We start from the raw sequence: 13,001 nt of genomic DNA on the forward strand, positions 1-13,001 counted from the left end.
GACCCCCACCCCAACCCCTATTCCTACCAAACTGCAGCCCCTAAGTACCTTCTAGAAAAATTCTGAATTCTCCATATAGGTATTTACTTGACAGTTATTTATTGAATAGCTACTAAGTGTGAGGTGCTCAGGATATGGCAGTGAAAACTAAACAAAAACTGCAGACAAAACTGCTGCCCTCCTGGAGCTTACATCCAAGTTGGAAGAAATATATGATAAATGTCAGATGGGAAGGGGAAGGGAGAATATTGAGAGTGGATAAAAGTGTTATAAAAGTTATAAATACTAGGGAAGGCGTCACTGAGAAAGTGACATTTTCACGAAGTGGATGTGGCAGGGAAGTATATTCCAGATCAAGGCAAAAGGCCAGAGATGGGAGACTGTATTCAAGAAACAGGAAGAGGCTGATGTGACGGAAACAAAGTTTGCAAGGAGAGAAGCAGGAAACAAGGTGATCAGAAGTAGCGCAATTCCAAAGGCTGGATTTATTCCAAGGGAGATAAGGCAATATTTGAAGGTTTAGAACAGAAAAAAGAAAAACATTTGCCATTTGGTGGGGGAGACATAAAAGTAATTGGTACAGAATACATAGGTGAAAATTAACTGTTTGGAAGCTTACCCTTAAGCCTGGTTAGAAGCACCAAGTAAAACAGAGAGAAAGGAAAGAGAGAACCTTATTTTGCAGGAAGCACTTAAGGACTTCAGAAAACAGTTTTTTTCAGGTAAAAATAAGCTGATGCAGTTTTACTGATCTGTTTACATGACGCAATTTGACTGATGCAGTTTACATGATGTAGAAAAGAGAACTGTATGTGTGGCAGCCTTACTGACTTTGAAGAGAGTGGCTAAACATTTTTGAGGATTAGCTAGTTTGGGGGGGGCGGTGACTGAAATGTTAAATTAGAGACACTGAGAGGAAAGCTAATTAAGCACTGTTAGAGGTGCTGGAAAAGATTCATCTTTAGGTAACGAGCTGGATTAGATGAGGTTTGAAAGAATGCACAAGTAACTTGACATTTTTATAGTTTAAAGGATTCAGTAAGTGTTTAATCGTTGGAACCGGCTTAAATATGGAGGAACTGGGTTAACTGACAAGGGATTCAATACAGGCAGAGGGTTTCTAAATGTTTCTATGCAACTCTGAAGTTTTTACATTTCTTTTACAATTATTTTGGGCAATTATTTGAAACTGTACTTATTTGAAGTTTCTGACTTCCGTGTCTTGTCCAAGCTTATTAAGACTGGCTCTTTCTTCGTCTTTAAAAACCATCTCTTTCCTGAACCACTGTAAGTTGTCTGTCACTCCTCAATCACTGAAACCTTCTAGCATTATGCTGAAACAGTTTGGGATCGTTTGATAAATATATGGAGAGTAACAAAATTTTCTCTTTTCTCTTGGTTTTGAGGAACTCATCTTCCTTTATAAACTCTTTAAAACTGGATTTCACTACTGATCCTTAGCCAGCCAGATCTCTAGTAACTGATACCCCTGAACCCTGAAGGTTACTTCCAAACCCAATGCCAAAACTTCAGAAAGCAGTTCTGGTAGGTTTTTTCAACTTAAAAATGCTATACTATGGCAACTTTGAGGAAAAAAATAACTACCTACCAGTCTGTGGACAGCTGTGCCGTTCAGTGTTAGGTGTAGAAAGATTATAACAAATGAAAGATCTAATATTTTAAGAGATTACTTCTCAGATCCCCATCTGAAAATGGATAGAACAATAATTGTTACTTACAGCTAGTAGAATTCTGAGTATTAGGCAAGCAATGCATTTAAAATGCTTAGTACATTGCCCAGCAAATAAAGTGCTTAGCAATGTTAGCAACTGGGTAATCCATTATGGTCAGCACAGCTCCACTCTACCAATGGGGAAAAAGATCAAAAGTGACCTAAAGACCCAAAGTTTACAAAGAGGCAAAGCAGAAAAGTAAGTTAGTTCACTGCAACACATAACTGAGGCTTCTACTGTACCGTTCTACAACATGCAGAGGGGATCAGGAAATGAAGAAGTAGACCTCTACACACAGACAGACCCCTGCTCCAAAACTGCAGGGTTAGGAGGGGAAGAAAAGGGTATGAAATCCAGAACAATAGAAGAAGTGCCAGTTCCCCAAAGAGTCAAAGACAAAGGTACCCTGGCTGCCTTCAATAAAGAACTTCAATAAAGACTCCTTCTCAAATCAAAAGGTGGCCTCTGGGCAATCCCTTGGCACCCATCTTTTACTTTGTGTAAGCATACACGCTGCTGAGTTTTCCAAGAATCTAGACCATCTGAACTACTGATTCACATGAAGGAATATGGGAGGCTTTAAGAGGTGGTATTCAGAATTTTCCTTGAAGGATTTCCCTGGAAAAGATGCTTAAAAAAAAAAAAAAAAGTCGTAAGGTTAGTGCTTAAGTTTCCAACACTTCAGTAGAAGTGAAGAGTCAGTTAGACTTATATCCTAGGAAGAAGACCAAAACACTGTCATTAAAGCTCTGCTGCTGCTCCTGCTAAGTCGCTTCAGTCATGTCTGACTCTGTGCGACCCCATGGGCTACAGCCCACCAGGCTCCCCCGTCCCTGGGATTCTCCAGGCAAGAACACTGGAGTGGGTTGCCATTTCCTTCTCCAATGCATGAAAGTGAAAAGTGAAAAGTGAAAGTGAAGTCGCTCAGTCATGTCCGACTCTTCACGACCCCATGGACTACAGCCCACCAGGCTCCTCTGTCCATGGGATTTTCCAGGCAAGAGTACTGGAGTGGGGTGCCATTGCCTTCTCCCGGTAAAGCTCTAAACTTAGTCAATTACTTGGAGTAAGGAAAAGGGCTGGAGGACCAACAGCTAAAACGCTGGAAACAAAGACACATACACTTCCAGGTGTGGATTTTTATTTTCACAAAGAGACAACAATGCCTTCCCACATACAAGTATTTACAAAACCCAACTGATTCACCAATCTAGAACCTGGGTTTTTGTTTTTTGTTTTTCCACTTCTCAACATAGTTGGGAATATGGAAACATTAATACCAACACAATTCCCAGAGATGGAATTTATCCATCAAACAGTGCAGATTACCTAAAAGTGCACTTACCTGCACAACTCAGTCTAAGAACCTCAGTGATACAAATCTCATGGCCAAGGTTTTATTAATCTATTTGGTTTCATACCATGCAAACCTGAACAAGTGTGCTGCTACACTAAACTGAAAATTGGTTTTCATTTTACAATTAAAAAGGTTCTCAACGCTTTAGCAACTATACAGAATATGAAGGTTTATTTCAAAAAAGAGTACATTTCTTAAAACCAGGATACACAGATGCACTTAATGTAACAGTACCTTCTGCAAAAATAGGTTACATAATACTCAGAAATGCAAGGAACAATCTTATTTTCTAAAAATTAAACAGCAGACTTCTTAAGCTTAAACAGCCTTCAAAATGGAGGCTGAAAATTCTTGTTGATAAGAAGTAACTCTAGAGCCTGACACCACAGAGCTAATGCTGCAAATTAAACCACTACCACACACCTGCAAACTACTCTCTATATTCACACAGCGTTAAACAAAATGGTTTTGATTCCTATCTTTTCCAATGTGTCTTGGTGCTGCAAGAAAAAAAGTTGAATGATACACAAAACTATTAAAAGTTACAACGGAACTATTTAAACATCTTCTCCAAAATTGAGAAAAGCAATCATGTTAAATTTTAAAAAAAGAGAAAAAGGAAAAGTCTGACAACTCTCAAGCAAGTCAGAGGTCCTCTTCATAAGTAGTCAAGTAAAGTTTATAGGAGATTTCAATAAATTATCTTGAAACCATGGCAGCAAGTAATTTTCAGAATCGTCGTGGAGGTACACCCTTAAATGGCTTAAATCCGGAGCCACTTCCTCTTGGCATGGAATTGCCACTGATTTGTACAATTCTATTAATTGGGGATGCATTACTGAAAAAAGGTTTAAAAGAAAAAATTGTCAGAGAACAAGAGAGAAAATAACGACAGCTAATACCTAAAAAGTGATTATTATTTAACAGACACTGTTCTTTGTACTTTACTCATCTTAAATAATTTACTTTTTTCAACAGTTCTGTGAGGTATGTATCATTACTAACCCTGCTTTCCTGATGAAGAGTGATACAGCATTTAAGTTAGCTACCTAAGATCACAATGCTTATCTGATAATAAACAGTGGCACAGGGATTTCAACTCTTACAGTCTTGTGCTAAACTCCTGCCTCTTAGTAAGCCATGTCATGGTCTGAATATGAATGGACTTCTCAGAGTGTGGTCCCTAGATCTGCATCAGCATCAACTAGGAACTTGAACCTCTGAACTATAGGACATCATTTAAGAAATACTTTTGGAATTTCTTTTATATGAATAATGCAACACAGTAGGTATGAATAAATAATATAGGAATAAAAACCCACCCCAAAATGCTATAACAAATTTGGAAGATATAAATCCATGGTGAAATGGTTTAAGTATAAAACCTGATTAAAGAAAGGCTTGGATGCCAGGCTAAGTGACCTAAAGAAGCTGTTTGTAGTTCTGGAGCAAGTAAATGGTGTAAGAAAACAGTCTCAACAGTTAAATTTAGAAATAATGGAAAAGAATGGAGGAGAGAAAAATATTGGGAAGATCGACAGGAGCTGAAATGAAAAAGAAGACAAAGCCACCACAAATATTTTTTTTAACTGAACCATACTTAGAAATTTATGCTAGGCAAGAAGAAAAATAAAGATGAGGCCCATATTTTTTCCAGTCTGGCACTGGCAAATTAAAAGAAGTTGGAGACAACGGAAACATAAAGATCTGAAATAGGAGGGGAATGAGTTTCCTTGTGACCTTGAATTTATTGACTCATCCAAGCATCTACATGGTGATCACAATATAATATAATAAAGAATAGTGTCTAAAATCCAACCATGTGAAGGAGCCAATAAAATAAATTTAAAAATTATGGTACATTAGAAAACAGAGGACTGTTTCAAAAAAGGAAAATCAAAGGGTTTTAATCACCAAAGTGCACAAGAACTAAAAAAAAAATAAAGGAATCTGTATTTATCAAGAAAAAAGGTATGGGTGACCTTTAAAAACCAAGGAGAGGGGAAGGAGGGGGTGGGAAAAATCTGACATATATACACTACCATGTGTAAAATAGATAGCTAGTGGGAACCTGCTCTACAGCACAGGGAGCTCAGCTAGGTGCTCTGTAAAGACCTAGATGGATGGGATAGGGGTAGGGGGTGCGAGGGAAGTTCAAGAGGGAGAGGATGTATGTATACATATACCTGATTCACTTCCTTGTACAGCAGAAACTAACACAATATTGTAAAGCAATTATCCTCCACTTAAAAAAAAAAAAGTGATGAGGCTGGGCAGGCACAAGTATAACACTCACTCAAATTTGATGGTGGAAGCAACCAATACAATAGTAGTAACTGGGGTCAGTGAGCTAAGCCAATGTCTCTTCTAAGATAGATGAATGGGAAAGAATGAAGTGTATAGAAGAGATAGACCAAATACTTGTCAGCTGAGGGGTCACAATGGATATTGGTATGAAGAGAAAATAAAGCTCATCTCTTAGCATCTGAACAGCCTTTAGAGTAAATGTCCAAAAATTTTGATAAAGCTATTTGAGAAAGGAGGAAGCAGAACATACTTTCAGTTTCTTCTTCCTTTCTAAACATTTTTGTAATGATAGTGAACAAGAAGATTGTTCCAATATGAAATTAATACTCCTGTCTACTGGATTCTGACATGTATACATACCTATATGAAGATGTATGCCAAAATACCAACTAATTAACTTATAATGAGGAATATTAACACCAGAGCATGAGCACAAACCCTGCATATAATCTCCTGGAGACTTTGAGTTAATATGAAGAAATACCTGGGCAGACCTACGGTTGTTACTCATTGTAATTCAATCTCTCAGAAACCATAACGACTTTTAAAGGAAAAAGGTTTGGTTGTATGCTGGCAGAAAAACTTGAACTGATTAACTACTTACCTCGTATGTTGCGTTATCATGCCTGCTCCTGTCCGGCCATCACCCATTCGCCTTGTATCATGATAGCCAGGCCCTTGAGAAGGTGGACCATGCCATTCTTTCCTTGGTCCACTTGTGTCCCGTCCATGGCGTTCAACTACATGTCGTTCTTCAGGATAGTGCTAAAGAATAACATATTAAAAGAAAACCTCAGCCTCAGGCCAATTTACTTATGCTGGTATACTTCTCATGTCAGAAAGAAATTAAGACGTCTGAGAAGATGAAAGAACGAATAATATGAAAAAAGGTTTCCATCTACTTTGAACTGGGAAGCTACTCAGGCTATAAGGGTAGAAAAGTAGAAAATGATTCCACATTGGTATTTCTATACCTTCTAACACCCATGTACTTTTTGACCCTTGAGTATTTCTGGATCTATATATAATGCCTAGATCTCTACATGTGTTAAGAAGGCATACTGAGAGATCAGAACCTTAAGACAATCAGGGTAGGGTATATGATCCACATGCAAATACCACATAGAAATAGGAGCTGTCATCTTATTTTACACAGTACTAGTTATTGTTATGGCTCTTACAAGGCCTTACATCCACGAGTATTAAAAAAAAAGAATACTGAACATAAAGAAACAAAAACAGAGAACTAAGGATCTGAGAGAGGAAAAAAAAAAAAAGGGTCAAAAGTGATGAAAGCCTACAGAAATCTGAAGGTGCTCTACAGATGCATACTGCTGTCAGAACAGCTCACAGACCCAACACCATGAAAACAAAATTTCCAAGGGAGGAATAAGATCTTTCCCTAAAGATACCTTTTGCAAAAAAGGTAACTGAATGCAGAGGGACTAGTCTATGAGACTGCGTTAAACTTTAAATAAGGCAGAATATCTGGATTATATTAAACAAATTTTAAAAAGTTCTATTCAGGGTATAGCTCAATGAATTGATCTACTGAATATTTCTACTTACTAGAAACACTGCAACTTATAAATCCCAGCAGGCCCAAATCTGTTTCAAAAATGTTTTGTATGAAATGGAAAACACAAAGCGGTATTAACTAGAATGCCTAGAGATTAAAAAGTTTGCTGGTAAAAAATTGTTACAAAACCACAGAGCACCAGAGGATAACAGAGGTTGAAGGATGGATACACACATATACATACACTTCAGAATTCTTTTCTGTAATTTGATAATATTCTATCTTCACTACTGTCAACCTATATTATGCCAGTTATTTCATCAACAGAATGCTTTCAAATCAGGTAAAAGCTCATTTGAATTGCAAACAGATGTCCTCTGTTCATTAACTTACAAAATATTCATGTCAATGAAGTGTCACAAGAGTAAAAAGCAATTAAAAAACACAAAATATTCCACTTACCTATCTCTAAAAATAAAAGAACAAAAAAGAGACAAGTATTTTATTTCAATAAATTCTACACTTTATTTAATTGAGTAGGAGGAAAGAGAGAGTATTATTTAAAGGGAAAAAAAGGAAAAAGATGACAGAAACACAAGTACAGGTCAAAGATTTTCCATCCAGTTTGAAAATCTCAATTTCTTAAAAAAGAATTAAAGCCAAAGTCATCATTAAGAAGGTTCAACTACCAAATACAACAATTCTCAAATTTCAGCAGGAATTTTAATAAAAATTTCAGGGATTAAGTCAAATTATTATGTTGTACACTTTAAACTTACACAGTTTTGTCTGCCAATTGTATTTTAAAAACTATAATTAAAAAAAACTTCAGGGTTAGTATCCTGCTTCTCTGGACTACGATGTTCAACCACTGTCTTGAAAATACAAAAGGGACTTCCTGGTAGTCCAGTGATTGAGAATCTGCCATCCAATGCAGAGTACTCAAGTTCTCTCCCTGGAGAGGGAACTAAGATCCCAAATGCACAGAGAAACTAAGCCCATGCATTGCAACTTCCCAGCCCGCCTACTCTGGAGCCTGCACACAACTAGAGAAGCCCACGTGCTGCAGGCTGCAACTAAGACCTGATGCAGGGAAACAAATAAGAAATATATATTTTTTAAATACAAGGAGCATTAAGACCTTTCGTGAGAAATGAGTCTGCCAATCATGCCAATCTAACTAGGTCACGCCCAAATGATACTATAAATACAATGTCTCAATGAGTCCTCTAAATTTATTTCTGGAGAATTGACAATAAACTGTCATAAGCACTTACCTGTGCTCCACTTCCTCGGTCAGTGATTACTCCTCTGTCTCCCTCCCTGTTTCCATAGCCGGAAGCATTACTGCGAGTCCCAGGAGGAGCCCCTCTTACACTGTGCCCTGATACTTCTCTCCCAGATCGTTCTGGCCTTTCAACTCTGTTAAACAAAATTCAAGAACATATACAATCAAACTCTAACCTTTTCTGAAAAACCCAAGTGCTTATTACCATTAGCTAGGCATTAGAAACTATACAAATACCTTGTTTCCCGTTTGTCAGTGGACATGCCTCCTTCAGCCTTCCAGGAGGTTGGTCTAGATGGATTGGGCCCTCCTTCTCGAGGATGTCTAGGGTGGGTGGTATCAGGTCTGTCATGAATGATCACTGTTCTCCTCTCATCTCGTTCTCCTCGTCTGTCTGTTTCTCGAAGTTCGTTTCTTGGTGGTGGAGGCTCGTTTCTTCTGGAATCACTGAAATTTTTGGGATACCTTTCAAAACCTAGATCTTCTCTTCGTGCAGAAGGACGTGGTTTTTTCCCTTCACTTTGACCAACAAAACGTTCTCTCCTGTTATCCAAAACAAAGAACACAGGTTTTGAGAAGTAAGTACTTGGTCTGATTCTTCTTAACTTTATTTGCATAACCTACAATAAGAACACCTTCTTTAAAAAATAACTTAAGGCAAAGTGAACAAAATAGCCACAATTATTGATTGTAATGGGGCTTCCCAAGTAGCTCAGTGGTAAAGAATCTCCCTATCAATGCAAGAGAAATAGGTTCGATCCCTGGATTGGAACGATTCCTTGGAGAAGAAAATGGCAACCCACTCAACTATTCTTGCCTGGAAAGCCCCATGGACAGAGGAGCCTGGCGGGCTACAGTCCACAGGGTTGCAAAGAGTCAGACACGCCTGAGCACGATTATGACTGAGCATAATAACCTATGTTCTTTTAAATTGAGCTAAATGTCTGGCGTGAAGGGTGGTTTTTTGGCATACAAGGGAAATTACATCAAACACTCAAGTCACTACCAACCTGAAGAATGTTTTACTATTCTTCACAAGTGAGGCACATCCCAAGGTAACAATATTTTCGCTTAGTTTTAAAGGTTAAGAAGATAAAGCCTACCTACTTAACGCGTGTTTTGGTGGCCTATAAAACTAATTCTGAATACAGAATCACATTCTCATTAACAAATAGAAAAACCAAACATGATTTGTTCTGAATACGCAGTTACAACCTGTACTTAAGATTTTAATAGAGAACCAAACTATCACTAATAAGGCTCATACACCAAACACAGTAATCTTCAACATATTCATTTACCTATCAAAAGATGAAGACGGAATTGAGGAACTCTCAGGAAACCTGCCCCTCTCTCGGTGGTCAAAGTCATTAAATCTATTCTGTTGCCGAGAGTAGTCAGATCCATGGCCGAATCGTGCATCTGTATCTAGAGACAACTTTTTATTCTCGCTCCAGTAAGGATCATCCCGCCTTGAAGAGAAATATTTGCTCGTTTATATAAATTAGTTTTACAGCAACAAAATAACACCTATTGGAGTCATACATACCACATGCTAGGAACTGTGGATACAGAGGGCTAATAAACTCAAGACAAAACATTCTTTTGTAAGAACAAGCTAGCAAAAAATTATCAAATTATATAAAGTTATACAGTGTTAGAGGAATTTCACAGAAAATAATTGAAAAACTGTTCTCAAATTACTAAATTGGAAAGGCAAATAAGACAAATACTTGATACCATTCTAAAATAAAATTCTAACCAGGAGGAGCATACAACACTTTTGGTTATACTTAACTTTGGAAAGGATAGAGAGTTAGTCCCAAGCACAATTCATTCGCTCCACTCCACTTGTTTCTCAACACAATCAACTAAATCTCACAGAATTTATATTAAGAAAATTAAATTACTATATTTTGAAGTCTATTAAGAACTATGAATGCAAACAAATAACAGAATCTATATTTTAGTGTTCCCAAGTTTGTGACTTTGATTTCTGTACTGTCTGTACTACCCTGTAAGAATTTTCAAAACAGGTCCGAGTTTGAGAGCCATTATTAAAGTCTACCATGTATTCAATATTTCAAGTCCTAGTGGAAAACATTTGGCAAAGAAAGGAAAATGGGGTGGAGGCGGAATGGGGAAAAGTTTTCTTCTACTTGAAAATCCACTGATGTCCAATTCACTACTGCAGTCATTCCATCCCTCTTGATCATGAGCTTTTATTCCAGCAACAGGTGCCTGTGCTTTCTAATTCCACAGTCTTAGCATGAAAGGAATAAGACAGCAAGTTTAACTGTTAAAGAAAGCAAGCAACTACCTATGATCTACATCACGTGGGCGTTTCAAAGAATTCCTTTTTTCTTGTTCATAACGAAGCTGCTGCTGTTGCCTTCTCAGTTCCTCTCGTTCTCGAGCAATACGTTCAGCTTCCTTACGACGTTCCTTCAGACAACATAGAAGGAAGAACCAACCAATGCAAAATGAAAACATAAGGTAAGTATATATGCAACCTTGCTTTAATCCTATCATTAAGAAAACATAAGCAAGCATCAGGCAAAAGACAAACCTGGGACAAAAAAATCTGACTTCAGTAATTGCAATCTAAGCTATGACTACTGTTCTATAACATTAAAAATAACAGAGACTGGGTGGTGAAAGCTGGCAAGTAATTTGGAAGGTCAGATTTAGTTTAATAATTTGAAACAAAAGCACCTAAAAGTAATTAGAGATAAAATTATTAATAAGACTAAGTGTCCTAAAACCCTGGATGCAATTCTGCAAAGAGAGGCATTATTTCCTTCCAGCCTTGGGGAATCATTCCCACTATAATAAGTAAGGAAATAGTTATTATTTTCCAAGAATGGGATAGTGACAGAGCCTGGATTACAACTACTCTGGACTCATAGTCCTATGCTCAGACTATTAGGCTGCCATGATATCACAGAGTTCAAGTTATTACCAATTGGCTAGAACAAAGTCATGACTAAATGTAGTTTTAATTAGCACCTAATTCACTGTTATCTCAGGGACACTTAATAAATGCTCATTAGCTGAACTTATTCTATAAAAGCTTTACAGCATGTAAAGCAAATTTCAGGGCAAAAATCACAGGGTTTGAAAAAGGTCAGTTATTTAAGATGAAAAGATTTTCTGACTGCACCTGTTCAATACGAATGCGTTCCCTTTCCAAGCGTTCGCGTTCCATTCTCTCTCTCTCTAGTTTTTGCCTTTCAATTTCTAGGCGCTCTCTCTCTCTCTGTAAGCGTTCCCGTTCTTCCCGTTCACGAATTATTCTAATGCGTTCTCGCTCTCGACGCTCTCTTTCTGCAATCTCTCTTCGTCTAACAAAAATCAGTATTTAGAAATACTTAAATTATGCTAGCACTGTGTGAAAGAGAATAGCTTTTGAATTTGTATTTTTCCTTGAGGTTGGCAATTTTATACTTTGACTCATTCTAAATAGTTTTAATGTAATTGGAAAGAGAACTAAAAATAAAACTTTAAACAGATTTCAATACTGTCACTTATTTAAGACTGTCACCTGAACAATTTTACAGAGTAGTTGCCTCTTAGATGATTCCTGTTTAAATAAAAATCCCACTATGATAGCCCATTAATTAGTCAACATCTTTAAAAGGACATTCTACATATATGAATTTACTAAACTACAAACTTCTGTTTTTGATAGAAAAATTTCCAGTATCTAGGATATATTCTATCTCCTAAGTAAGCCTTAGTTTTGTTCAACTGGGATCACAGCCACCAACATGAATTACAGCAAATGCTATACTAAATGGCTGCCCTCATGGCCTCTTTTGGAGTGTTCACAACCCATAATAAATGGCTCTAGATAACACGTTTCTTTGAGTTCAAATATGTGCTCAACTAAATTATTATATTAAGACTTCTAATAGTGGGTTATTTTTCTGTTTGTTTTTAATCATTTCCTCACTTTAGGGCACCCAGGGTATTCTGTCAATCAGCATGTCTTCTAGTAACCCAGTGGTTCTCAATGGTTCAGTACGGCCGTGGTGGAGGGGTGTTTCTAATTTTAACAATGACCAAGGGGGCTGTTACCAGCCATTAGTTAAGGGGACCAAGGATTCTACATATCTTTTGATGCATGGCATAGTCAAGATAATCCTGCATCACAAAGAACCATCCAACACTCCAAATACCTTTCAAATGCCATAATGTAATTCATGTCATCAAAATAAAATCACTTCTAGGAAAAAAAAAAATCTGGCCCTAGCATTTAACTCATTTTTAATAAATGCTAGTTTCATTTCCTTTGGCCTTTTATGTACACTAAAGTTTCCAGGAATGCAGCTCCACATAAAAAGAGGAAAAATTACACCTTCTTGAGAACTTCACCAAGAGTTGTTCACCATTTCAGAAGTCATTCCGTAACATCAACACTACTCCTGGTATTTGACTCACCAATATGACAAACCGGTATCAATCTGTGTTTGTAGCTGTCACATTCTCACTGAGTCTTAAGAGAGGTGCAAACATCTGACTACTTCATTAGATCTTGTAGAGCGTCATGCCTAAACATTCATATCTGGAATATATGCTTCATTATAAATTACTTTTATGTTTTCTTCATATTAGAGTTAAGGCTTTATATTGTTCTTTTTTGTATATTTGTACAGTATGTTACATATCAATTTCATTTCAGATTAGTAAAGAAGGTGCTACAATTCTTTTTATTATTATGAAACGGGTGCTGGTCTGATAGGTTTGAGAAATGCTGCCTAATAACTCCCAGTTTCACTCTTCTCTCAGCTGTGG

General features: G+C 37.2%; 1 protein-coding gene across 15 annotated transcripts in view; it reads right to left on the bottom strand.

The window, feature by feature from the left end:
* Positions 1-2,857: 2,857 nt before the first annotated feature.
* SLTM (SAFB like transcription modulator) overlaps positions 2,858-13,001 on the bottom strand; it is a 43,877-nt gene continuing 33,733 nt past the window's right edge. For 12 of the 15 annotated variants that reach the window (XM_086321225.1, XM_086321220.1, XM_086321219.1 and 9 more), the window contains 7 exons: positions 11,368-11,548; positions 10,525-10,649; positions 9,506-9,676; positions 8,442-8,747; positions 8,194-8,338; positions 6,002-6,162; positions 2,858-3,928 (listed from right to left, as the gene is read on the bottom strand). In XM_086321225.1, coding sequence (XP_086177351.1) covers positions 3,820-3,928; positions 6,002-6,162; positions 8,194-8,338; positions 8,442-8,747; positions 9,506-9,676; positions 10,525-10,649; positions 11,368-11,548 — 1,198 coding nt within the window. In that variant the 3' untranslated portion in view covers positions 2,858-3,819. The remainder of the gene's footprint in view (positions 3,929-6,001; positions 6,163-8,193; positions 8,339-8,441; positions 8,748-9,505; positions 9,677-10,524; positions 10,650-11,367; positions 11,549-13,001) is intronic. The other 3 variants (XR_015134638.1, XR_015134637.1, XR_015134636.1) reach the window with 1 other exon arrangement.

The sequence above is a fragment of the Bos grunniens genome, chromosome 10, assembly GCF_055505025.1.
Source record: "Bos grunniens cultivar Pamir isolate PY7600 chromosome 10, Bosgru_T2T1.0, whole genome shotgun sequence".
NCBI classification, from domain to species: Eukaryota; Metazoa; Chordata; class Mammalia; order Artiodactyla; family Bovidae; genus Bos; species Bos grunniens.